General features: G+C 36.4%; 14 protein-coding genes across 14 annotated transcripts; 9 read left to right on the top strand and 5 right to left on the bottom strand.

The window, feature by feature from the left end:
* Positions 1–182: 182 nt before the first annotated feature.
* Positions 183–3,323, top strand: SRC1 (Src1p; the record flags this gene model as incomplete). Its single annotated transcript, XM_003677893.1, has 1 exon — positions 183–3,323. One exon carries the CDS (start codon positions 183–185, stop codon positions 3,321–3,323), a length of 3,141 nt encoding a protein of 1,046 aa, XP_003677941.1.
* Positions 3,324–3,545: 222 nt separating this feature from the next.
* Positions 3,546–4,901, bottom strand: RAD52 (recombinase RAD52; the record flags this gene model as incomplete). The annotated part of the gene is made up of 1 exon (XM_003677892.1): positions 3,546–4,901. The coding sequence occupies one exon, from the start codon at positions 4,899–4,901 to the stop codon at positions 3,546–3,548; it is 1,356 nt and encodes a 451-aa protein (XP_003677940.1).
* Positions 4,902–4,987: 86 nt separating this feature from the next.
* Positions 4,988–6,991, top strand: NDC1 (Ndc1p; the record flags this gene model as incomplete). Its single annotated transcript, XM_003677891.1, has 1 exon — positions 4,988–6,991. One exon carries the CDS (start codon positions 4,988–4,990, stop codon positions 6,989–6,991), a length of 2,004 nt encoding a protein of 667 aa, XP_003677939.1.
* Positions 6,992–7,262: 271 nt separating this feature from the next.
* On the top strand, positions 7,263–7,754 carry RCF1 (respiratory supercomplex assembly factor RCF1; the record flags this gene model as incomplete). The annotated part of the gene is made up of 1 exon (XM_003677890.1): positions 7,263–7,754. The coding sequence occupies one exon, from the start codon at positions 7,263–7,265 to the stop codon at positions 7,752–7,754; it is 492 nt and encodes a 163-aa protein (XP_003677938.1).
* Positions 7,755–8,101: 347 nt separating this feature from the next.
* Positions 8,102–10,630, top strand: USA1 (Usa1p; the record flags this gene model as incomplete). The annotated part of the gene is made up of 1 exon (XM_003677889.1): positions 8,102–10,630. One exon carries the CDS (start codon positions 8,102–8,104, stop codon positions 10,628–10,630), a length of 2,529 nt encoding a protein of 842 aa, XP_003677937.1.
* Positions 10,631–10,846: 216 nt separating this feature from the next.
* TSA1 (thioredoxin peroxidase TSA1) lies at positions 10,847–11,437 on the top strand (the record flags this gene model as incomplete). The annotated part of the gene is made up of 1 exon (XM_003677888.1): positions 10,847–11,437. The coding sequence occupies one exon, from the start codon at positions 10,847–10,849 to the stop codon at positions 11,435–11,437; it is 591 nt and encodes a 196-aa protein (XP_003677936.1).
* Positions 11,438–11,661: 224 nt separating this feature from the next.
* SLP1 (Slp1p) lies at positions 11,662–13,422 on the top strand (the record flags this gene model as incomplete). The annotated part of the gene is made up of 1 exon (XM_003677887.1): positions 11,662–13,422. The coding sequence occupies one exon, from the start codon at positions 11,662–11,664 to the stop codon at positions 13,420–13,422; it is 1,761 nt and encodes a 586-aa protein (XP_003677935.1).
* A 354-nt stretch (positions 13,423–13,776) lies between these two features.
* Positions 13,777–15,018, top strand: YOX1 (Yox1p; the record flags this gene model as incomplete). Its single annotated transcript, XM_003677886.1, has 1 exon — positions 13,777–15,018. One exon carries the CDS (start codon positions 13,777–13,779, stop codon positions 15,016–15,018), a length of 1,242 nt encoding a protein of 413 aa, XP_003677934.1.
* A 238-nt stretch (positions 15,019–15,256) lies between these two features.
* Positions 15,257–16,043, bottom strand: RPS18B (40S ribosomal protein uS13; the record flags this gene model as incomplete). Its single annotated transcript, XM_003677885.1, has 2 exons — positions 15,257–15,647; positions 15,997–16,043. The coding sequence occupies 2 exons, from the start codon at positions 16,041–16,043 to the stop codon at positions 15,257–15,259; spliced, it is 438 nt and encodes a 145-aa protein (XP_003677933.1).
* A 431-nt stretch (positions 16,044–16,474) lies between these two features.
* On the bottom strand, positions 16,475–17,373 carry YML6 (mitochondrial 54S ribosomal protein uL4m; the record flags this gene model as incomplete). The annotated part of the gene is made up of 2 exons (XM_003677884.1): positions 16,475–17,278; positions 17,347–17,373. 2 exons carry the CDS (start codon positions 17,371–17,373, stop codon positions 16,475–16,477), a joined length of 831 nt encoding a protein of 276 aa, XP_003677932.1.
* A 377-nt stretch (positions 17,374–17,750) lies between these two features.
* On the top strand, positions 17,751–18,484 carry RPS17A (40S ribosomal protein eS17; the record flags this gene model as incomplete). The annotated part of the gene is made up of 2 exons (XM_003677883.1): positions 17,751–17,753; positions 18,077–18,484. 2 exons carry the CDS (start codon positions 17,751–17,753, stop codon positions 18,482–18,484), a joined length of 411 nt encoding a protein of 136 aa, XP_003677931.1.
* A 1,438-nt stretch (positions 18,485–19,922) lies between these two features.
* On the bottom strand, positions 19,923–21,587 carry NSE5 (Smc5-Smc6 complex subunit NSE5; the record flags this gene model as incomplete). The annotated part of the gene is made up of 1 exon (XM_003677882.1): positions 19,923–21,587. One exon carries the CDS (start codon positions 21,585–21,587, stop codon positions 19,923–19,925), a length of 1,665 nt encoding a protein of 554 aa, XP_003677930.1.
* A 284-nt stretch (positions 21,588–21,871) lies between these two features.
* Positions 21,872–22,438, top strand: APT1 (adenine phosphoribosyltransferase APT1; the record flags this gene model as incomplete). Its single annotated transcript, XM_003677881.1, has 1 exon — positions 21,872–22,438. One exon carries the CDS (start codon positions 21,872–21,874, stop codon positions 22,436–22,438), a length of 567 nt encoding a protein of 188 aa, XP_003677929.1.
* A 107-nt stretch (positions 22,439–22,545) lies between these two features.
* On the bottom strand, positions 22,546–23,538 carry UNG1 (uracil-DNA glycosylase; the record flags this gene model as incomplete). The annotated part of the gene is made up of 1 exon (XM_003677880.1): positions 22,546–23,538. The coding sequence occupies one exon, from the start codon at positions 23,536–23,538 to the stop codon at positions 22,546–22,548; it is 993 nt and encodes a 330-aa protein (XP_003677928.1).
* Between the last annotated feature and the right edge of the window lie 67 nt (positions 23,539–23,605).

Genomic DNA, 23,605 nt, shown 5'->3' with positions numbered 1-23,605 from the left:
AGGTTCATTGATTTGAATGGCATCGATGACAAGGAAGCTGATTTATTCAAAAGCTAAACTACATTGGAGGTCTTGAATTCTACAAAAATAACTTTATAAAAGGGAAGTTTCCATAAATAAACATTTGTTACGAAGAATTCGTTTGACCAAATACGCATCCACATCTATCAATCGACCAGAATATGAATAACGAATACGAATACCTGAAGCCCAATTTCAAATTTAAATCACTAACCGTCTCTCAACTCAGGAGAATATTGGTGGAAAATAATGTTCCATATCATTCAAGATCAAAGAAGTCTGAGCTTATGCAACTCTTCAAAGATGCAATTGTTCCTCAAATACCAAGCTTGAGAGAGAAGTACCTGAATGTTGATTCTAATACTGCTGATATAATACGCATTCCCAAGAGGAAGAAATCATTTAGTGCTCTGGAGGAAACAATAGAAGGGTCTAATGAATCTTCTGGCAATAATAACGTTATTGGAAAAAAAAAAGCTACTCCCATGGATATTGCCTTCTCATCTGATTCCAATTCAGCTTTATCTTCAGAGTCAGATTCAGAGTTCACTAAGCAAATAAGGAGGGGAGAGGCTGTTACACCTAAATCGAAAAAGAGAAAGATTGAGAAACAGACAGGCACTCCAATTCTTGACAGAGTTTCCAGCAAGAGTCCCTCGAAAACCCCCAATAAGTCTAGAACTATCGAAACATTTGATCTTTCGTCCTCATCACCATCACCCGTGGCTCTAAAGGATTCTTCATTATACAGAAATGTAAGTTCAAGTACACAACCGCCTCTAAGAACACCTACAAAAGCAGCTGAATTTGATTTTTCACAAAAGAGAAGAACCCTATCTCCTGATCTAGACAAACTTAAAGTATCAGCAGCATTTGCACAGCAGTTGAAGAAAGCTGTGAAAGAGAATGAGAAAAAGAGCAAAGTACCATCGTTTGCATCAATGAAAGCCGATTCTGATTCTGATTCTGAAATTTACTCAATTTTTAATGAACAGGACTTTGATAGTATTAAGACACGGCGAAAGGCGTTACTGGGTTCTGATTCTGACAGTGATTCTGAATATGAGAAAGCTAAGCGAATGGTTTCTGGCTCTGTTTCTAATACTGACACCAAGAAGAGCTCTCACAAGAATAGTAAAAATAATAGCAATACCTCGTTTGAAAATATGCCTTCGTTCAAATCTGAAACATCAATGTCACAGAAGGATATCCCAAGTGGTACTCCACAGGAAATTATTACCATTTTGGAAAGTAGTGATGAAGAGGAAAAGAATGTGAAGGAAAATATTCCCACACTTGTTAATGCTCAAAAGCCAATAATTCCAACAACACCTCATTTACCTACCAAAAATGGTGCATATCAAACTAAGGAAAAAACAAATACATTACAAGATAAGATAAATGGTCAAGAGGGGGCATCTGAACCACTTGTTGAAGAAATGGTTCAGGATCAAATTCGTCCTGCGCAACCCGTGACTGAGGATGAACTTATTTCAGAACACGATGCTATGATTCAAGAAGATGAAATTACTTCAGAACAAGATGATATATTCGAAGAAGATGAAGCTATTTCAGAAAAAAATGATATAGTTAATGAAGAAGAGGAAGCACGCGCTTCGAAAGATATCGGGGGTGAAACAGTGGAAACCATACTTGAACTACCATTACTGGCTGCCAAAAATCCAAACGAGGTAATTCTGGAAAGCTCTCATATCAAGAACACAGTTGGTAAAAATGTTTCCCCTACTGAGACCTTCCAATCGCGTGGTCATGTTGAATTAAAAACCAACCGAGCATCTGCGTCAGAACAGGCCAATATTCCTAGCTCTTCCTCAGATGAAGAACTTCTGGAAGAAATAGAAGAATTTGAAGAACAGAAAACTGAAACAAAAAGGCCTAAGTCAAATATGTCTGATAAAATTCCTCGAGTTAAGAATAATTCTAATTTAAAAGTCACTGCTCTTCCTAATGCCCAAAAGAAGCATGAAAATAAAACCGAACCCACTATTCAAGATGAAAGCTTAACTAAGAAAGAGACTTTCCATGTCAAGTTTGGCCGTTCTGATTTCATTAATGGTCTTTTTAGAAAGTGTTACTGGATTTTGAAGAAGTTACTTACTTTAACTGTGCTTACTTTCATTTTATTTTTTGGGTTCTGGTATCGAGAACAAAAATTCCAGGTTGGTTATTGTGGTACTGAACTCAGAAAGCCAATGCATCTACCGAATGGTTTGAAGTTTCAACAACTAATGCAACTTGATGAATTACTTCAAGAAAACTTCAGACCACAATGTGTGCCTTGCCCTGACAATGCAATTTGCTACCCATACCTTAAGCTGAAGTGTAAACCCAAATATAGACTAGTGAAACCGTTATTAGGTTTGAATGGTTTGTTACCATTGAGTGATTCATGTGTAAGAGATGATCAAAGGGAACAACTGGTCTCTGAGGCTGTTAGAAAATCCCTAGATTTTTTGAGATCAAAGAATGCTCAAATTTCTTGTGGTGACGGGAATGATGATATCAAAAGTGGATTAAATGAAAACGAATTGTTCCAAATATTTAATGAGGCTCGTGCTGCCTGGATCAGTGATGAAGAATTCAATGAAATATGGGACCAAGTGGTTTCTAATTTAAAAAATGAGCCGGAGATAATATATAGGCAAGTGAGTAATACTGAATTTTTAATTGCGAAAGCGTATGATGATCAACATTTTACTAACAACATTATTACGTGTTCATTACAGTCCTCTGACAGTATCTCTAGGAATGCCGCCAACGTCAATTTTGGATCCAATGACTTTCAGAAACAGAAGGGACATATTCCAAAAGGTGACCAACAGAAAGAACAAGGGTATTTTCGCTCGACATCCAAGAAGTACATCAGTCTCCGATGTAAATTTGAAGGAGAAATCCATCAAAATTATCAACGGTATAGATATCTAATATGGGTTGTTGTTTCTATATTAGTTCTTGTCAAGATTTTAGAGAGAAAACTTAGAAATTATTATGAAACGAAGGTCAAGATCATAAATTTAACAAGAAAGGTAATCAATGAGTTGAAGCAAGTAAAGAAAAACGGAAGGTCACCTAAGTACTTAAGTTCGATTCAGCTACGAGATATATTTCTCATAGAAGTTGTCAATTTGAAAGAGAAAAACCAGCTTTGGAAGCAGATTGAAAGAAAATTGGAAAATAATAATAGTAATATAAAGTCCAGCCTTCTGGAAGTTCATGGCGACATTATGAAATGTTGGGAATGGATTGGACCCTTAGATGACAACATTTCAGACAAACACTAATTTATTTATCGTATATAACAATCTACCCAGTCAATATTCATTTGTTGGTTTATGTAACATTATATATATTTTCTAAAACTCTATTTATTTTGTTTTAACGAGATTGAATTTTCTGATAGCCATGGCTTGTTAGCGTTATGCATTTGGATGATTAAAAAATGGGGATTAAAAAGTTAAGCTATATAACAAAAAGATAGGTAACTAGATTAATTCTTGAGTGTCTCACGTTGGTGGTTTTCTAAGCTGGAGAGAATTTATTTTAGGTTTCCCGATTTCTCTCCTCGTAAGCTTCGTATTATTCTGTGTCATGTGAGAATTTGGATGAACAACTTCTGATGGCGGTGCAAACCGCGAACCAGATGATGCTGCTACGGCACCTGCAATAGAATTTGTGGAAGCAGCCACTACTGCTACAGGTTGTTGTGGAGGATTGGTAGGCACATTTAGCCCATCTTCTGGCTGATTGCCATTATTCACAGAATCTAGTTGCTTTCCTTTGGGTGCAAACTTTTCGTATACAGAGTCTTTCGAAGATGGGAGACCCTTTTCTTTCAATACAGTCATTGGCACTGGTTTTGAGGTTGTTTGGTCAATAGTATGTTTAATAGATTGAGCTTGATATTTGGGATCAAATACGTTTTCTTCTTGTACTTGGCTTTTGTTCTGGAGAGTGGTAGCGGCCTTTGCTGTCACAAAGGTGGCAGGCTCATTAGAGGCTGCCAAAGTTGCAGGTTTCGGTATTGAGACAGAATGGGGTGCTAAACCTGGAGCACCTATATTTATAAGATCATCATCTTGGAAGTCATCACTGAACATCAAAGAATCATCCAAGAGATCGTCAGGATCTTGTTTGGTTACAGGGTCCTCCGTTGCGATACCCTTCTGGAGTGGTTCAGAGGAATGTCTTTGCTCATGCACTGAATTGGTATTTCTTACTACTTTCGTTCCTTGAAAGTTGATATTATTATTATTATTCGTATTTGTACCAACTTTAGCTAGCTGACGTCTTTTATTTGAAACCGAGTCGGGAACATCCATTGTATTTGCTCTTGAATTCTCACTAATTTCATCGGATGGCCTGAATAAATTGCCCTCATCAAAATCAGGTGGATCAAATTTAACTTTATCAATTTTTGATAGGAAATCTTTATCGTACAAACAATTTCCTAGGGCATTACCAAAACCTCTTAGGGATCTTTTTAGTGCATCTGTGACAGCAGACTTTTTAGCCCTCTCGAATGCGGCTGCCTTTCTTCGTTCATTTTCTACCGTTCCGTAGCCAATGTCCTCTCTATGTGTCCCATTATCTAAAGTTACACGAACAATAGCGGTACACCCAATGCAGAATTTACCTTGTTTTTCATCTAGAAAATCGATCGTCACATTCTTTACCTCTGTAGACCATCCATTATAGCCGAATATCTGATTTGCCAGGTTAATAACTCTCCAACCTTCAATATATGCCACCCTACTGGTTCCAAATCCCACTCTCTTTGATATGTATTCTGGGCCCAATTTCTTGTCCAGTTTGGCTTGAATATCTTCATTTATTGTCACAAATGGTTTCTTCTCATCCATTGTTATTATTATAATCTCCTATGTTCTTCCTAGGGAATTTCTCTTTTAGGTATTCTCTATAGCTCTCTGAATTCCATTTCCTGTTTATGATCTTCAAAATCTCATCAAATTTCAGATCGTCGCCTATGGAAGAGAAAAATTATAAACTAGCTAACAAGATGAAGGATCAATGTTTATTATTGACCAACTCGATCAACAATAACATAAGCATTGGACAAGACGACCAACCCACTATGTTGCCACAACATCGACTATCTCCAATGAGTTCGAGATATTCATACCATACGCTTTTCAGCGATATATGCAAAACAAGATTTAATCATTTAGTTACGCGATTGTTCTTGGTGGCCATCATATTCGAGACATTCATGATTACAATACTTTCATGTGGTTACCATATTACTTTTGAGAATGTGCTTATGCTTATTCCAAGATTTATTTTATTATATTCAGTCTCCATATGTATTATTATTGCCAGAAAAAATTATTTGCATGTTAAATCCCTAGGATATTCCAATTGGGGTACCCAAATTTTGGGTCAATTAATTTCCATCAGATTTCTGGTATATCAGTTGATTTATTCGAGTTGCACTTTCGCCATTGCATTGGCATTGGGGGATTGTTTTGGCCTTTCTCAATTATCAGCTCAAAAGAATGGTTTAATTTATAGATTATTCGTTTGGATTTTGATCCCCCTGATTTATAATTTACAACATAGTCTTTTAGACAATGATAAGCTTTCTTTCGCATTTGAATCTCAAGTGAATTTACCTCAGACTTATATTGCTGATAGAACAAAGAAAATGGTTGCTAGAGCATTCATGCTAGCTGTAGTTCTTACCATATTTTCACCATTGGTAAGCAGTTCTTTCTCTTCAACACACTTTATCGGTTTTGTTGCGACATTCAAGTTAATGATATTATCATTTTGGGTTATGGTAAATTTTCAATTTATTAATCTGGCATTTGATGCACATATGTCAATTGGTTGTCTACATAAAGGTAAACCTATTTCCTCATTATCTAAAATGCCTATGGAAACTCTGCTTAACGGATTAAGCTCCAAAAAGGCGTTCACAAAATTAACTGCATTTCAAGAACTATGTTACAGAGCTACGTCTCCAGATTTATCCCTAAGATTGCCTATTTACAATTCAACAAGCAGAAAGTCCGTTAATGAGAACTCCAATATATGGCCCGATATCTTAAGAGAATGTCTCTTAGTCATTCAAGAAGATAATGAATCAGTTACTAAATATTTGAATCAAGTGGAAGTACGCAACAAGAGCATTTTCACCAGAAAAGAAGAGCCAACCTATCTTGACCCCAGAGTCTCTCAGCAAGATATATTTGGTAAGAGTGAGTCAGGTAATATGAATACATTAGTTGGTGGTGTCGCTTCTCAACCATCGAATATTACACGTAGAGTACCCATAAGGGATGACAACATCTTATTGACTCCCCAAAGACGAAATGTGGGGAGAGAAATAAGATCACCAAGCAGATTTGATGAAAATATCTTAACACATGAAACGAAACTGTCTTTATTTCTAAAAGATGTCAGTGCTCGCATAAAAGCCACCATCACTATTATCTTCTTCCCATCAGCTACTATCACAACCAGCTCAGGTACTCCGATTGTTGAGACACATTTATCTCTATGGGATTCATGGTTTGCCTCCAAGGGTAAAGTGGCGGATAAATTGGTGCCATTACCTGTTTGCCATGCGGAGAGTGTTATATCATTAATGGCATTATTGATCAATGCTGTAGATGAGTCACCTCGTGGGAATGTCATTGCATCCGTGGGTGATGTATTGAAATGTTTACAGCGTTCTGTGAGTGTCTTGGGTAGATTTGATGAATGGGATATGGAGAATCCAAAGCGAAAGTGTAGACGTAGTGGACTAGAAGAGGATTCTGAATTAGATGTGGTTGGTATTCTATACAACCTATCCATAAGTGCTTTCTTAGAGGTTGTCATTAAATTTGATGGGCTGTTGGCGGACATTTCTCTGGATGAAGATGTCGTTAAATTGACTAATTGGGTTCTCGACATGGTGGACTCGCAATTCCCTGCCCGTTACTAAGGTCAAAAGTGTATACTGTATAGAATATATATCAGAGTGTAGCATCACAGAACATAATATAACGTCGAACTGTGAACATTTATTTGTCTATACCTGAGCATTTATCAAACATATTAACGCAAACAATTGATTATACGGACGCCTTCAAGAATTCGTTACAGAGAAAAACAAGGGTGATAACAACAACTAACAAACCAAGCATTCTAAAGAAAAGAATCAAACAGGATTCCGGATCTAAATAGTCGCAAGCACAAGTGAGTAATTATCAATAATGTCACGTATTCCTTCCAGTTTTGATTTGAAGGGACCAGAACTCGAGATCGAGGAAATGAATTTTTGGCAGAAAGTGGTGTACCATTGCAAACAACAACCATTTGTCCCTATTGGTGCCCTATTGACCACTGGTGCAGTTATTCTAGCAGCTCAGAATATTAGAATTGGTAACAGACAGAAGGCTCAATACTATTTCCGTTGGCGTGTGGGGTTGCAAGGTGCTACTTTGATAGCATTGGTTGCCGGTTCGTTTATCTATGGGACTTCTAAGAAGAATTTGAAATCCAGGGAGGATCAATTGAGAGAGAAGGCTAAACAAAGAGAGAGTTTGTGGGTGCAAGAGTTGGAAAGAAAAGATGCTGAAGTACAACAAAGAAAATTGAGAGCCGAGAAGGCTAGAGAAAAGACAGCTGAGAATGAAGATTCAATCAAGCAATTAGAAGCTGAATTAAAGGATCTGGAATCCAAATTGAAAGGTGCTTCCAAATGATGTTGGTAGTTTGCTCAATTAATCTTGTTAATAAGGAATAACGAAATAAAAAAACTAAAAAATCAATTATGTATTATGTATTTATGAAAAATGAAGACAAAAATCTCAATCTAAAGGGTGTATTATTCACCATTGTATAACCAGGTTTTGAGAAGTGCTTGTTCTACTCCTCTATTTTGTTGTTATTATTTTGGCTTAATATTAGTTGTTGAAGATCCAGTAAATTCTGACACGGTCGCTTCTACGTAGAAATCAAGGTCAAATGTAACACTTGGTATAATATAGACCAAACATAGAAACTAAAGACAAATAGAATAGGCTATCATAAGTGGTACTAGAATTAAAGCATGATGGAGTTGTCAGTAGAGCCTTCCATTGAAATTGAAGTTAGGTCTAACGACCCTCATATCTTACTTCCTTCGGACCTTTTGAAAGTAAGAGTCCTCCCATGTACTCCGGTATCAAGGTTATTACAGTATATTCATTCTAGAATACATGTCCGTTTACTAGATACCACAAATCTTGTTTTTGATTCAGAAGGTGTGGAAAGGGATGAAGGTCATTTGGGCCCCGTTTCTGACTATTGTCTCTTTCAATCAAGTAGGGAAATACCTCTTGATGAGACATGCCGTTCTCTGACCGCTGAAGTCACCTTTGAAAGAAGAACATTGGGAGGGTCAGGCATGGCTATAAATTTGGATTACGATATGGAAGATATGGATAATGAATTTAAGAGTATTAGAGTGCATTATCAGCTTAATACTCTTTCCATGTGTGATAAATTTATACCTAACGAGAAGGAATTGGAAAAGATATCCTTGGATACTAGCTTTGGTAACTTAAAATCAAATGCTATAGAATCTGTCGTGGAGTATGAATCAAATCATGAAACCATGTGTGGCTTGGGTGACAAGCATGTTCCTAGTGACATAACCAAATTTAAATTCCAAGGTCAAAACGATTCCACTATTATGCCGCAGGATAATATGCGACTATCAGAATTATTAGGTGGGATTGATATATCTCCTTCAAGAATCAATTACGTTACGGCGATGTTTTGTATTGAGCATTCTCAAGATATATCTGCTTTGAATGAGGAAAGTTTGGAAGTGATTGAATTTGTTTCTGATGTTGGATTATCCATGCATAAAATGACTGTGGATTCACAAACAACAGTGGAACAAGTGAAAGAATTTATTTGTTCTATTTATAAGCATTCTAAAGATATTTCTCCTCTGGATATTAAACTGATTTATAGGGGAAACTTATTGCGAATTCTCAATGACGATGGTACCAATACGCTCATTCTGGATCTTGTCGTTGCTGGGGAAAGCTCAATTAAATTACATGTACTATTTGATGCAGACCATCTTGAAATAGAACATGAATTTTGGGACAATTCTTCTGTAGAGCAAGTGAATGTTAGTGGCAGTGAAGAATTTACATCTCACGGGGCTGAAGTTGAAGTCGAATCTGTCTTTTCGCAAGATAATGCTGTGGTTCGTTTCTTTACAGAATCCGGGGTTGAAATTCAACCTACGGAGACATTATACAAGAAATGTATTGTTGATGGTAAAGAAGTGTTCATTGAGGCTAATGAATTAGAACCTGTAATGAGTCATTTAATAATTCAAGGTGTAAAAGTCCCCATAACCAATGACGAATACCAAATCATTGATGGACAAATTAATTTATCTGGTTCAATCATTGATAAGATTGCCAATGAATTTAATATCCACGTTCCACGTAATAATCCATTACAGAAAAGCAGAAAACCTTCCCCTACAAGGACAATCCCCTTAGTAATGGCTCACCGCCGCAATATTTGGCATAGGATTGTTCAATTTTTCAGAACTGGTATTCCTCTGACCATACTATTGTTAAGAACGTTATATTTACTAGCAAAGAATTCTCTGGTGACTCTATTTGTTGTATTGGAGTTCAGTACGTTATTACCTGTTAAATTCACTATATTATTGGCGCTGGGGTTTACTATAAGAACGTTATGGGTTACTCAAGAGATTCATGATCTTTGGATTATTCACTTCCATCTTGATGAGATTGATGCTGTTAAATTTGACAAGATATTGAGTGGGGTGAGAAGTCATTTATTAACGGATCAATCTTACAAGAGATTATTTAAGAATGGGTCCTTTATGGAATGTTTGAAGTGCGATGAATTAGAAGATGATAGACGGAAGATGTATAGAGATACGTTAGGTGTGGAAGGGTTTGAAGCTGAGGACGAGGACGAATTTTTAGCTACGTTTGATAAATTTATTGAACAAGTTATAAAGGGTATGGTCCCCCTGGAGGATGGATCTGAAATCCTGGATGATATGTTAGTTGCATTCCTTTTGAATTATGAAAGAAATAAAGAAACGATGGAACCTGATCGACTTCAAAGGAACAAAGAGTTAATGTTTGCCATTATGAGAGAGATTGATAAGATAAATATTGAATCGTTGCCATTTTATCTCAGATGGTTTGAGTGGTACCAAGAAAGAATAGAATCCGTTAGCATAACTGATGTGTTGGATAAGTTTGTGCCCAACCCACCGGAGGACAATCTCTTGCACGCCACTTACAAGAACATTTGTCTGTTTATGTTGTTGTTTCTACCGGGGGTCTCCGAGAAGGTGGATGCCATTACGACGAACCGCCAACACATGAGAAGACTCAGACAGGCAGCTGACACCCTGGCATCTGTGGCAGAACCTGTTGCTGTCCCCGTGCCAGACACCCTAGAGATGCCTGAGGAGCAGTCTGACACATCCGAGGACGACGATGTTGCGCAAGAGATGCTGAGAGAGCACAATCGCAGCGACCAGGACGAGGCCCAGACTTCTGGGATGCAATTGCACAGCGATGCCTGATCGTCGATCTCTATCATGTCAAATAACTGTCACAGTTTTGCTTAGTCAAGGATCGCGCAGCCAGACAATCCCGTGGACATAGCGGGCTCGAATTTTCTTCGTATATAAGGGAGGTGTCTTCTTATCACACTCTCTCCATTCTACTCTGCTCTTCTCTCCACTCACTCTCTCTAATTGACACATACCACACATCACACAACATCACATCACATCATAATGGTCGCCCAAGTTCAAAAGCAAGCCCCAGACTTCAACAAAACCGCAGTCATCGACGGTGTCTTCGACGAAGTCTCCCTAGAAAAATACGAAGGTAAGTACGTCGTTCTGGCATTCATCCCAATGGCATTCACTTTCGTCTGCCCCACGGAGATCGTCGCCTTCTCTGACGCTGCCAAGAAGTTCGAAGACATTGGTGCTCAAGTACTTTTCGCTTCTACCGACTCTGAATACTCCCTATTGGCATGGACTAACATCCCAAGAAAGGAAGGTGGGTTAGGTCCAGTCGATATCCCATTGGTTGCAGACAAGAACCACTCCCTATCTAGAGACTACGGTGTCTTGATCGAAGAGGAAGGTGTCGCTTTGAGAGGTCTATTCATCATTGACCCAAAGAGAAAAATTAGACATATCACCATCAATGACTTATCTGTCGGTAGAAACGTCGAAGAAGCATTGAGATTGGTGGAAGGTTTCAAATGGACCGATGAAAATGGTACCGTCTTGCCATGTAATTGGACCCCCGGTGCAGCTACCATCAAGCCAGAAGTGGACGCTTCAAAGGAATATTTCCATGCTGCTAACAAATAATGATACGGCACTATATACAGTCATATATATATATCTATATTTTCTTTTTTTTCAGTTCAAATAAATAGATTATTATTCTTATCATTCATTCATGCAGGGCATCCCCGTTTTTGACGTCGGAATTTTTCACATTTTTATTTTTCACTGGATGGTTTCTGAAATTGCCATAGATCAATCAATCATTTCAAGTTGTGTGAGCACATTCAACCACCCATCCCGACCTGATGAGAAGATCATTCATTGATGTCTGTCTGATCATACTCCTAAGCATAACCACAAGGACACAAGCGCAGGATAACAATACTTATCCGACCATACTAAATGACACCGTCCCGCCACTATCATTTGATAATGACAATGACAATAATAAATCACACCCATTTTTATCCTTTGAAGAATGGAAAGAAGTCAAATTTCAAGAACAACCTCTGAACATGAACAATCCTCCACATTTACGAAATAGAGAACCCGTGGATCCATCATGTTACAAGGAAAGAGAAAGTATAGGAGACGAGATGGAGATTGAATTAGGATTCTTCGCCAAGGATGAGCAAGAGCAAGAGGATAAACCGTACAATAGGAGATACAATTATGCTTCTTTGGATTGTGCCGCTACTGTGGTGAAGAGCAATGCGGAAGCTATTGGATCTACGTCCATCTTGGTGGAGAATAAAGATCAATATTTATTGAATCCCTGTTCTGCCGTCAATAAATTTGTCATTATTGAACTTTGTGAGGATGTATTGGTGGAAGAAGTGGAGATGGCCAATTTTGAATTTTTTTCATCCACTTTCAAGACTATAAGATTATCAGTATCAGATAGATTCCCCGTGAGTAGAAACGGATGGGTTGTTCTTGGTGAATTTGAAGCGGAGAATAACTTACAAATACAACAGTTTAATATTAAGAATCCTCAAATTTGGGCAAGGTATTTACGTGTAGAGGTGTTATCATATTATAATAACGAATTCTATTGTCCAATTTCTTTGATTAGAGCTCATGGTAAGACCATGATGGATGAGTTTAAAATGGGTCAGATTGCTAATGATGAAGTTGTTTCCACAACGAAACTGGAAGATGTGATGACACCGGATGAAACTTCTAATGTTACGATTGAAGATGAGTTGGAAAGTACCGACAAGATTAATGAGGGGGGAAATTCACATACTACCATGGATGTTGCTACTGTGATCACTCGAAATAGTAATACGAGCATAAATTCTAAAAGTAACATTGAATATTTTGAAAAATGTACCATTTGGTCATATGATGATTATTCTAACGTGTCAGTAGTTCCCTTTGAATTATCTCATGTTTTGGAAAACGGTCATTGTAAATTCGAACCATTGAATTTCACCAATTTTTTCCTCAAACGTCAAAATGACACTTTCAATAATGGTGACTCTAGCAATAATAATGGTACTAGTAAGAGAAATGGCACTTGTAATGTGACAATGACACCAATGGCACAATCGCCAACGAGTCCCGAGGAATCTATATTCAAGAACATTATCAAAAGATTAAACGCATTAGAGAATAATTCCACACTAACAGTATTGTACATTGAAGAACAAAGTCAATTGTTATCGAAATCGTTCCAAAGTTTGACAAAGGAGCATGGAATTAAATTTGCCAATCTAATAGATAATTTCAATACCATGATTATAGCAAGACTAGATTCATTAAAGGAATTTGCCGCGGATTTGAAAGACCAATCTTTGCAAATCCTCACTTCGCAAAGATTGGAGAATGAGAGATTCGTTGCCGAGAATTCGTACAGAATTAGGGAATTGGAAAGAGAGGTACGGTTACAGAAATTCATTGTTTACTCCATGTTCTTCGTCCTGATGGGGCTGCTGACGTACCTGTTGTTTGCCAAGGAGGTGTACATCGTGGACGACCTGGACAACAGAGAGACCACGCCCGACAAGGTGGTGTACACGCTCAAGTCGAAGACGCAATTAAGTCCCAATGCGGACATGTGATGAGCCCAGTTAGTTCGGTTCTCTTCAGCAAGTTTTTAATCGCCAAAACACGTCAAAAACCCTCGAGACGCGAAACGCGCGCTTAGCTCATCTGGTATCCCCTTTGGGACACAATTATGTCCCAAATGGGACAAAGCTGTTAGGCAAAACACGACGCGCCATTCTTCTCGAACAAAAACATCAACAAACAGCTCGCTCTGCACATCTGCAACATGGCCACTGCGAATCATATATATATAATGCGTATTCCTCTCTCTGTCTGACTGTATGTCTGCCTCCAACGAAACTGAATTAAAACCATACCGTTCCTTATAAACCAGCCACACATATTCGCTCGCTTGAAATATTATTACTATGCTATCCTCTACAAACAATAAACCAAGACTGCCCTCTCTATCGATGCTATTGAACGAGGATAAAAGGTCTGCCTCGGAGCCATCGTCGCCCTTCTTATCCTCCATAAATACAAACTTCCAAAGTGACTCCAGTGGAATCATTAGACTACCACCTCTATCTTCCACTTTGGGAATCGTTCGCCCTCAATCCGCAGAAAGTTCCCTAAGACATACCGCTAATAACAGCAGATGGAACCCATTGCCCACTCCAGACAGTGATGCCGAACTAGAATCCAAGAAGGAAAAGGAATTTCTATCAAACTTGATACCAACTCAATCTTTTGAATTACCATCCGGAAAATTAACATCTGATCCAACCACTCCAACAATCAAGAAAAAGGGTAAAAGAACAACCTCAAGGAAAAATGATATGTCGACACCCCTTTCAGTCGTCAAATCTACCATTACTCCTTCTGCTCATGATAAGAAACGTGCATTTGCATTCATTACACATTCTAAGGATTCATTTGGTGTGAAGGAACCCAAAATCGATAATGCTCCCCTGGCTCGTCGAAAGAGAAGAAGAACTTCTTCTCATGAATTATCCATTTTACAAGCAGAATTCGAAAAATGTTCCACACCCAGTAAACAAGTTAGATTGGAATTAGCTAAACGTTGTAGTATGACGGATAAAGCAGTTCAAATTTGGTTCCAAAATAAGAGACAATCCATGAAAAGAGTCAAGAAGGCTGCTACTGGTACTACTGCCGCCGTTACACCTCCTGAATCAACAACCACTGAAACTAACAGTTTGACTCCACCAAGAACTATCTTGGCTTTATCTCATGCTAAGAAATACATTGACACTCATGCAACTCCACTGGCACCAAAGAGTATCAACATAAGGTCAGATGATAACGAAAATGATGAAGTTATGTTGAAATTACCTGCACCTCAACATACAACACCAACAAGAAAAACAACCTCAAACTCGAATTCATCAAGAGAGAATACTCCAACTAGACGTTTCTCTCCAACATCGAAGAAGAGCCAGGCACTAACATTCCATTTGAAAACTGATAAAAAAATTCTAACTCCAGTGAAGACTTCACCAAACAACAGAGTAAATAGACTGATAAACGGTACTGGCAAGATAAACGTTTCTCCTAGTAAAAATAATAACAATAACATGAGTAAGCTAGAATTTAAATCTGAAAAGATGCCATTACAAGAAATTGAAAGAAATACCATGAATCTATAACCAAAGATTGCATGTACGTAATATTTAACTTAACATTCTTAACTAACTAATTAATTAATTAATCAAAAATACATTTGCATACATTTTATTCCTCCATATTCTCAATGCCTTTTAAAATATTATTAACTTTATTATTATATTTAATTGATACGTATGTGATTCATTTATGAACTAAAACACATTAAAGTAAAAAAAGATACTTGAATAGTAGATATGATTATTAATAACGTCACACCGTTTATCTTCTTCTACCAGTGGTCTTGGTATGTTGACCTCTAACACGTAAACCCCAGAAATGTCTAATACCTCTGTGAGCTCTGATCTTCTTTAATCTTTCCAAATCATCTCTCAATTTAGATTCGACATTGTTAGCCAAAGTGTGGTAATCCTTACCATCATTGATATCCTTTTGACGGTTCAAGAACCAAGCTGGGATCTTGTATTGAGTTGGGTTTTGCATAATTTGAACAACTCTTTCTAATTCTTCTTGAGTCAATTCACCAGCTCTCTTGTGCAAATCAATATCAGCCTTCTTACAGACCAAGTTGGCGTAACGACGACCAACACCCTTAATGGTGGTCAAAGCGTAAACGATCTTGATGTTACCATCGACGTTAGTGTTCAACAAACTGTATTAAAAAATCAAAAAAAAAATTGTTAGTATTTTATTCTTCAATATCTTTCATTTGTTCATTTGTAGATTTGCTCATTGCCATTCAAAATTAAACACCTTTATTCCATAGGATGGTGGTAATAGTACGTGGATTTTAGTCTTATTTCTTCAAAACGATACATGGTAAATTCTATTCATAAGTTCATCATAACATTCTGATTCTTGGGCTCTTATTTATGGATGGTGGCGACAAACCATTCTTCATCAATTGCGAATTATCAATTTCCAATTCTCCATTATTTGTTTGATGTCCTGGTGACAAATCTATCATAAACGACTTTTCTCACTTCATTATTCAAACATACCGCAAAATGTGTTGGAAGGAACCTTGTTCAGCGACAACTAGAGACATCTTTACCGAGGTTTTTGCTATTCGTGTCCTTTAAATTGGCAAAACTGTCCTTAAGTCAGAAATCAATATATTTCACTTGCTTATTCAATATGCCAGTACTGTTAACACTACCAGCCCGTCTGGAGGCAGGCATTGGACCCAGGGGGACAAGACAGTTCGTGTTTGGATTTAGCGCGACTGAAATTTCATCGCGGACCGGAAATTTTAAAAAGATTGTTGCGAAATTGAAATTTCACATTTACAGTTTATAAAGAATGTGTGGGTGTTGTAATGGGCATGGGTGTTGAACAGTCTTGAATATATTCTAGGGAAGGAATATTTATTTGTCTAGTTATGTAATTGAAGGCCCTCATTTCTGCTGACTGCATTATTGAGGTGTCTTATTCATATATATATGTACAGGATTATAAATAGATCTAACTAGCATCATATTATACTTGGCTTCCAAGCACGTCAAGATGCAATTTATTCAGATATTTCAGCACATCCAACTCAACAAAGATCTTTTGAGCCTTCAGTAAATCATTGACTTCTAATGATTCCTGCTGTACAATATCCACTTTTTGTTGATAATGTTGTGTGTAATCCAGTAACCCTTCTCTTAATTTTGAAGTCACAAATAAGAGTTTCTTGTTCACAAGATTATTCTCCCTTATAAACTTCTTAAACAAGATGCTTCTATCATCTACATCTTTATTTCGTTGAATGAGATCCAAAATATCCACATCTAATTCATTAATGGGATTAATGGGTTCCTCGCTTCCAATAACAAATAGATTACCACTTCTATATTGATGACTCAATGCATTATTCAAAGCCTGTGTATAAATCTTTCTTGGAAGTTCGGTACTATAATCATTAGGAGCATCCCTTGCCAAGGCTCTCCCACCATTATGTCTGGTTGGAGAATTGGCATCCCCGACTCTAGCTCTACCTGAACCCTTTTGCGGTAACAATTTACGGCGTGAATACCCATTTTCACTTCTACCAGGTGGATTTGACGCACCCACTCTCTTATTATCATTCTCGTACACAACGGCTCTCCACAGGATATCACGTCTTAAGGGTGCGGCTAGTATATCTGTAGGTACAGGAACAAAGGATAATGGCTCTAAAGATGGGAAAGCTCTCAATGTGGCTAAAGTATATTTTGGAGGTACCGCAACATTGGGTAGGCCCTTCGTTGACGTCGAGGCTAGCCTCACCGTCTGAAGTCGTCTTAATATGTTTGTTGACTATTTGAATTGTTAGTATTGAAAAGAAGTTTATTCGCCATGGCTCATAATTAGCTGGTATAACGTACTGTGGAAACGTTTGTTTTGGCAAACATTTGTTGTATCTTTGGGTCTTCTCGATATTCCGTGTTGCTGTCTGTCTTGTATCAAAACTTCTCTTTGATTTAACGCTAAACCCCATTTTGAAAGTAAATTCCGATGAAACATTAGAAGTTGATTTTGATACTCTGTGACTGCTTTTCCATCCAAACATTTTTTGTACATCTGAACATCTTTGAAATATTTTTTTAATGATTTTTCAAAATTTTCAAATTGCACCTAAATTACCCTGCACGGAATATTGTTTCGCTTACTGATTCTGCAATGGTATTCTATGCTAAACCTACCTGGTCGATTGATATACGTGAAAAATACAAGTGGATGGGCAACATCAACCCATATAGTAACACATTTCGAGACAACCAACACAAAAATGGTATGTAAAAGAGATGAATAGGAGTGAAGAAAATCTAGGAAATCAAGAATGTCGTAATGAACCGAACGAATAGCACCATATGCAATGAATTGAAACATGTGAGAGAGATATGATTGTTTTCTATGGGAACTACATATGTATATGATGGAAAATTGAAAGCGAAATAAAAACTCGAAAGACGAAGAGGAAACGGAGAGAGTATAATGTTATTGATGCGTAATTTATTGTTACCAGATTTCTGTAACTTTGATCCAAACAAACGAAAGAAAGAACGTATTTACTAACAAGTTTATTTTTTCTAATGATTAAATTTTTCTGAATAGGGTAGAGTTAGAACTAAGACCGTCAAGCGTGCTTCCAAGGCTTTGATTGAACGTTACTATCCAAAGTTGACTTTGGATTTCCAAACCAACAAGAGATTGTGTGATGAAATCGCCACTATCCAATCTAAGAGATTAAGAAACAAGATTGCTGGTTACACCACTCATTTGATGAAGAGAATTCAAAAGGGTCCAGTTAGAGGTATTTCTTTCAAGTTGCAAGAAGAAGAAAGAGAAAGAAAGGATCAATACGTCCCAGAAGTCTCTGCTTTGGACTTGTCTCGCTCTAAGGATGTCTTGAATGTTGACAACCAAACCGCTGACTTGGTTAAGTCCTTAGGTTTGAAGTTGCCATTATCTGTCATCAACGTCTCTGCTCAAAGAGACAGACGTTTCAGGAAGAGAAACTAAGATTAAATAATTATTGTATTTAACTTAGCATATTTTTAACTTTATAATGTTTCTATTCTCTTTTATGTATAATTAAACAACGAGCTGATAATAATAAATCATGTTATTAGTTAAGGGAAAATCATATATATGTCTTGTTTCGCGACATTTTACAGGATAAAAGACATGTTAACCGTATCTGCCCATTTTAAAAAAACACTCGAGATTTGTCTAATGTTTAGTTGAATGCAGGTGTCACTGATGGGAAATTTTTTATATTTCTCTATAGATATTTTTAAAACAGCAAATATTTACTCTTATAAAAGCTATATTTAATAACCAAGACGACGTTAAAAGTAATCGTTCAAAATGAGAAAGGGGAACATCCATAGTACTCTTACGAGAATATACACCTGTTCCATTTCGATTCTGTGTGGGGCGTCGTTGGATAAAGGTCTCCATTAGTTCACTTTTAGCACAGACCAAAGAATATTTGCAATATTTCTACTTAGTGACTCTACTGTCTACTGAAATAACAAAACCTTGGTAATAATTACCTAACTGTTAAGGGAATAAGTAAATATTATTATATTTTTAAAATATAGTTATATGTCTTCTTTTTTATTAACAATTTTTTTTGAAAATGAATTACCTTAATATTATAAAATATATTAATTATTAAGTTCGTCAACAACCTGAAATAATGGTTTTACCTTCAAATGCAGTTTTTGAAGTAACTTTTGTTTCTCTATTGTTGCTTGAAGGATGAACTTCTATTCCTTAAACCACACGTTTACGATCATTATTTCTATTGTCCGTTTTAGAATTGAATAGCAGGTTTACTTATAAAACAGGGTGTATACCCGAGATTGAAAGAGAGTTAAGTAATTTGTACTTTATATCCCAGTTCTGTCATCCCCCTCCTCTTTTATGACATTTTGTTTCAATATTGGATCCGCCTATTTTCCAAACTCCGGTAACATTATAATCATCATGACTAAAAAGTTCGAATTGGTTGTTAGGTGATATGACCGATCCATTTAAGAAATGAAACAAAAAAGAAGGTATTTTTGAAAATCCAGAAAACACGATCAATAAGGGCTTAGAGTACCAAACAAATATATAACAGGGCAGCCTCAAGGTCGCAAAATGTATCCCATCAATATGGGCGACAGTGAAATAGAATTAACTAGAAAGAATAATTTCACCCTGACTGTTCGATGACATTGTCAAGACAAAGTCAAATTTCAAAAGTAAGCTACACATATATAGTAATGGAACTGTTTTGTTTTTGATTCGTATACGTCATAAATAATCTAAATAATTTCACAACTACACTTATTCTGTAAGTTAGATATATTCAAGAAAAGGATAAATGCAAATAAATAATCTGATTAAATGTCTTTTATAAAAGATGGGGTTAATGCGATACATATATATTGAAATATATGGTCACTATTTAATTCTGTGACATCTGTGTAACGATAGGGTATAATGGTGGTATTTTTATCTTTGATTCATGAGTCGCTAACATTTGTTGTCTATTTGTATCATTAATTTTAATTGTATCTAATAGCTTTCCGTAAGCAGGTAAACTAATGATAGCATGATTCATTTCAAATTGCAATAAATATCTTAGTAATACAAGAAGACATACATCTGTCTTTCTCATCTCAGTAAGCGTAACATTTGTTATGTGTTGATTGCTTTCTGTCATGAAGAACCCCTTTTCGAAGAGATCTGCACAATATAAAAGATAATTATCCACATTCGATAGATTTTCCATAAAACGTAATGGTTGTTTTTCATCCAGATTCTTCACTAATTTTCCTGAATTGTAGAACAGTTCTGCCAGTGTACCTTCAGCCAATAATGGAATAAAATATAGTTCCTGTGATAGACTATCAGTGAAAAAAAATGATTTAAATTGGTCAACATCAGAAAATTTGGCAAGTGTTACGCATATTTGATCAATTAATGTATCTGATGCAATTCTTGGTGAAGTTAAAATGTGCTTGTTAGGAACAGTCACAAGTAGTTTCAAACATGCACCAACAATATTTCTCCTTAATGATAAAGACTTCCTAATCTTATACATCTTAGTATATCTCATTCTTGGAATGTACAAGTTGGATAAGCGGTTTTCACCTCTATAAACAGGATGAATCTCAGTTTTGAAATCATCATCATATTCTAAGTTATAAGAGCAATTCACAAAAACGTATTCACAGAATCTGGCAGTAAATTGGGTGGTACCAAATGATCGAAAAAATAATGCCAGGGGACTTTCAGTAAGTCTTTGAACAAACAGTGTAGCACTTATACCTCTTACAATTTCGTTTCTCAGAAAATATTTATGCTTTAAGTCAAAAAGATCTATCAGTATATCCAAAAGCGGTATCCATACGTCGTGACAAGAAGTGTACAACGCTGTATCATCTTGTAACGAAGTTAATAAGGTCCAAAGGATCATATTAATAAATTCACCCGGCTCACTGAGTTTCAAGGTTAATAACGTATTCCCTATTACTGTTTTCTTTTGCTCCAAGCAACTAATATATGATCTATAAGGATTTTCAATAGTACCTAGCGATATCGTGTCATCTTCGAGTTTCTCTACATACAGAACTCTCGAAGTATCAACTTTCATACGTTTGGAACGGAAGAATTTCTTACGGAGAGTTTTTGGTATTAGGGTGTCGATAGCCAAGAAGAATTGACACCTTAATAATTCTAAATCGTATTGCTGATATTTATCTGTGTCAAAATCCCTAAGTACTTTCAAATAGAATCTAAGGATCTTGATAGCACGATTATTCATGGTTTCTCTTGTAAAATTATAAGTATCACTAGTTCTTAAGAATTGTTCTTTATAATGACCGGATATTGTTACTAACGTCATCAAAATCAAACATATATCAAAGGGCGGTATTGTCAAAATTTTAGTTTCATTTATTTGACATTCCAAATAGAACAAAAGGTGGTCATAATCATCTAGTAAACACATCGAGTTTAACATTTCAAAGACTGCCAAGTGAGATTCAGTTAACTCGACGAAATAATGCGGCAGATCGTTAGATTTCTTATCTCCCAAAACATAACTTATTGATTTAGAACACGACATGGACAAGTATATGCATCAATGGAATAGCTACTAGCAGGTGGTGAACGTCCAATCGCAGCTCTAAACTGCAAATACCAGAATATTTCATCAAATCTAGTCGATCTATTTAGCCCGTTTTTAATAGTTTCTTCATTTTATTAATATGGCCGAAGTTAAAAAGCCGCTGAAAAATTTTCCAAAATTATCTCATCTCATCTCATCTCATATTACTTGGTCTCACTTGAAATCAAGATTAAAAGCCTTATCTTTAGGAGCCGGAAGCTATAAATTAACTAGATACAACAATGTCCATTGAATCTCATGCCCAAGAATTAAAAGCTGCCTTGCATCAATATCCAAACTTCCCAAGCGAAGGTATTCTTTTTGAAGATTTCTTACCAATCTTCCAAAATCCAGTTCTATTCAAGAAGCTAGTTGATGCCTTCAAGATGCATTTGGAAGAAAAATTCAAGGGTACCAAAATTGACTACATCATTGGTCTTGAATCTAGAGGTTTCCTATTCGGCCCTTCATTGGCTTTAGCCATGAACGTTGGGTTTGTTCCAGTGAGAAAGGAAGGTAAATTACCAGGTGAATGTGTCAAAGCCATTTACGAAAAGGAATATGGTTCTGATGTCTTTGAAATGCAAAAGGAAGCCATTCCAGCAGGTTCTAATGTTGTTATTGTTGATGATATCATCGCTACTGGTGGATCCGCTGCAGCTGCTGGTGACTTGGTAAGTAAGGTTGGTGCTAAAGTCCTAGAATTTGATTTTGTTATGGAATTGGATTTCTTGAAAGGTAGAGAAAAGTTGCAAGCTGGTGTGTTCACTTTGTTGAGTGGTCAAGCTGAAGCTTTGGAGAAGAAATAGTTGAATTTTCTACAATGTGTATTATAAATATTATTTGATAATTTCATGAGTCCATCATATATTACTGAATAACTTAAATAAAAATTAAGGATGTATGTTTTACCATGCTAATTTAACTTTTGATTAGATTCACTTATTTCTTTAATAGATGAACCTGGTTCTACACTCCAATCAATCATTTTCTCCTTCCTCTCATTATATAACCATTCGTTAATCCTCCTAAAATGATTATTACCAAAAAACCCTCTACTGGCACTTAATGGTGATGGGTGGACTGATTTTAAAACCAAGATGTTCTTGTACTTATGTTCATCTCCCTTCAATATTGAGCTAACTAACTTGATAGCATTATTACCCCAAAGTAAAAAAACCAGGCTTTGACCAGTTTTTTCTCTATCAGCAATCAATAATTCCACAGCTCTTTTAGTAAATTGTTCCCAACCCTGTTTTGAATGGGAACCAGCATTGTGTGCTCTGACGGTCAATGCTGTATTTAACAATAGTACGCCCTGTGTAGTCCATGGAGTTAAATCTCCTACTGTATTATCAATTATGAAATCAGAATAGTTTTGTTTCAATTCCTTGTATATATTTTTCAATGATGGAGGTGCTGGAACAGGAGGTTTTACACTGAAAGCCAATCCATGTGCTTGATCATGATTATGATATGGGTCTTGGCCTATTATAACCACCTTAACATCTTTGAATGGTGTCAATCTTGTCCATGAATATATGTCCCTTGATGGGGGAAACACTTTTTGTTTCTTTTGTTCTTCAGTAACAAATTTCTTTAATTGTAAAAAATAAGGTTTCTTAAACTCATCTTTTAGTTGAGCAAACCATGAATCTTCCATGGTATCAAGTTCACAGGATAATAGTGCAGAAGTATCATTGTCCAGTGATGCACGGAATTGTGTCTTCAAATTGCTTTCGGGTATATCTGAAATCTTTGATTCATTCCCTTGAATTGATGATTTTTGACTTATTATATTGGTATTAGTTTCTACTATAGTCTTTTCTATCTTTTGCTTCTTTGACATGCTTGTATTTTTACCAAAAAAATCTTCAATGGTAGTCTGTGTACGTTTCGAAACCGTCATTCGAATAATATTTACAATTGATGTGGTAGTATTAATCGAGCTGTTTTGTGTGCCTAAGAAGCATTCA

The sequence above is a fragment of the Naumovozyma castellii genome, chromosome 8, assembly GCF_000237345.1.
Source record: "Naumovozyma castellii chromosome 8, complete genome".
NCBI lineage: Eukaryota > Fungi > Ascomycota > Saccharomycetes > Saccharomycetales > Saccharomycetaceae > Naumovozyma > Naumovozyma castellii.
This window is presented reverse-complemented; position numbering and strand designations above follow the sequence as displayed.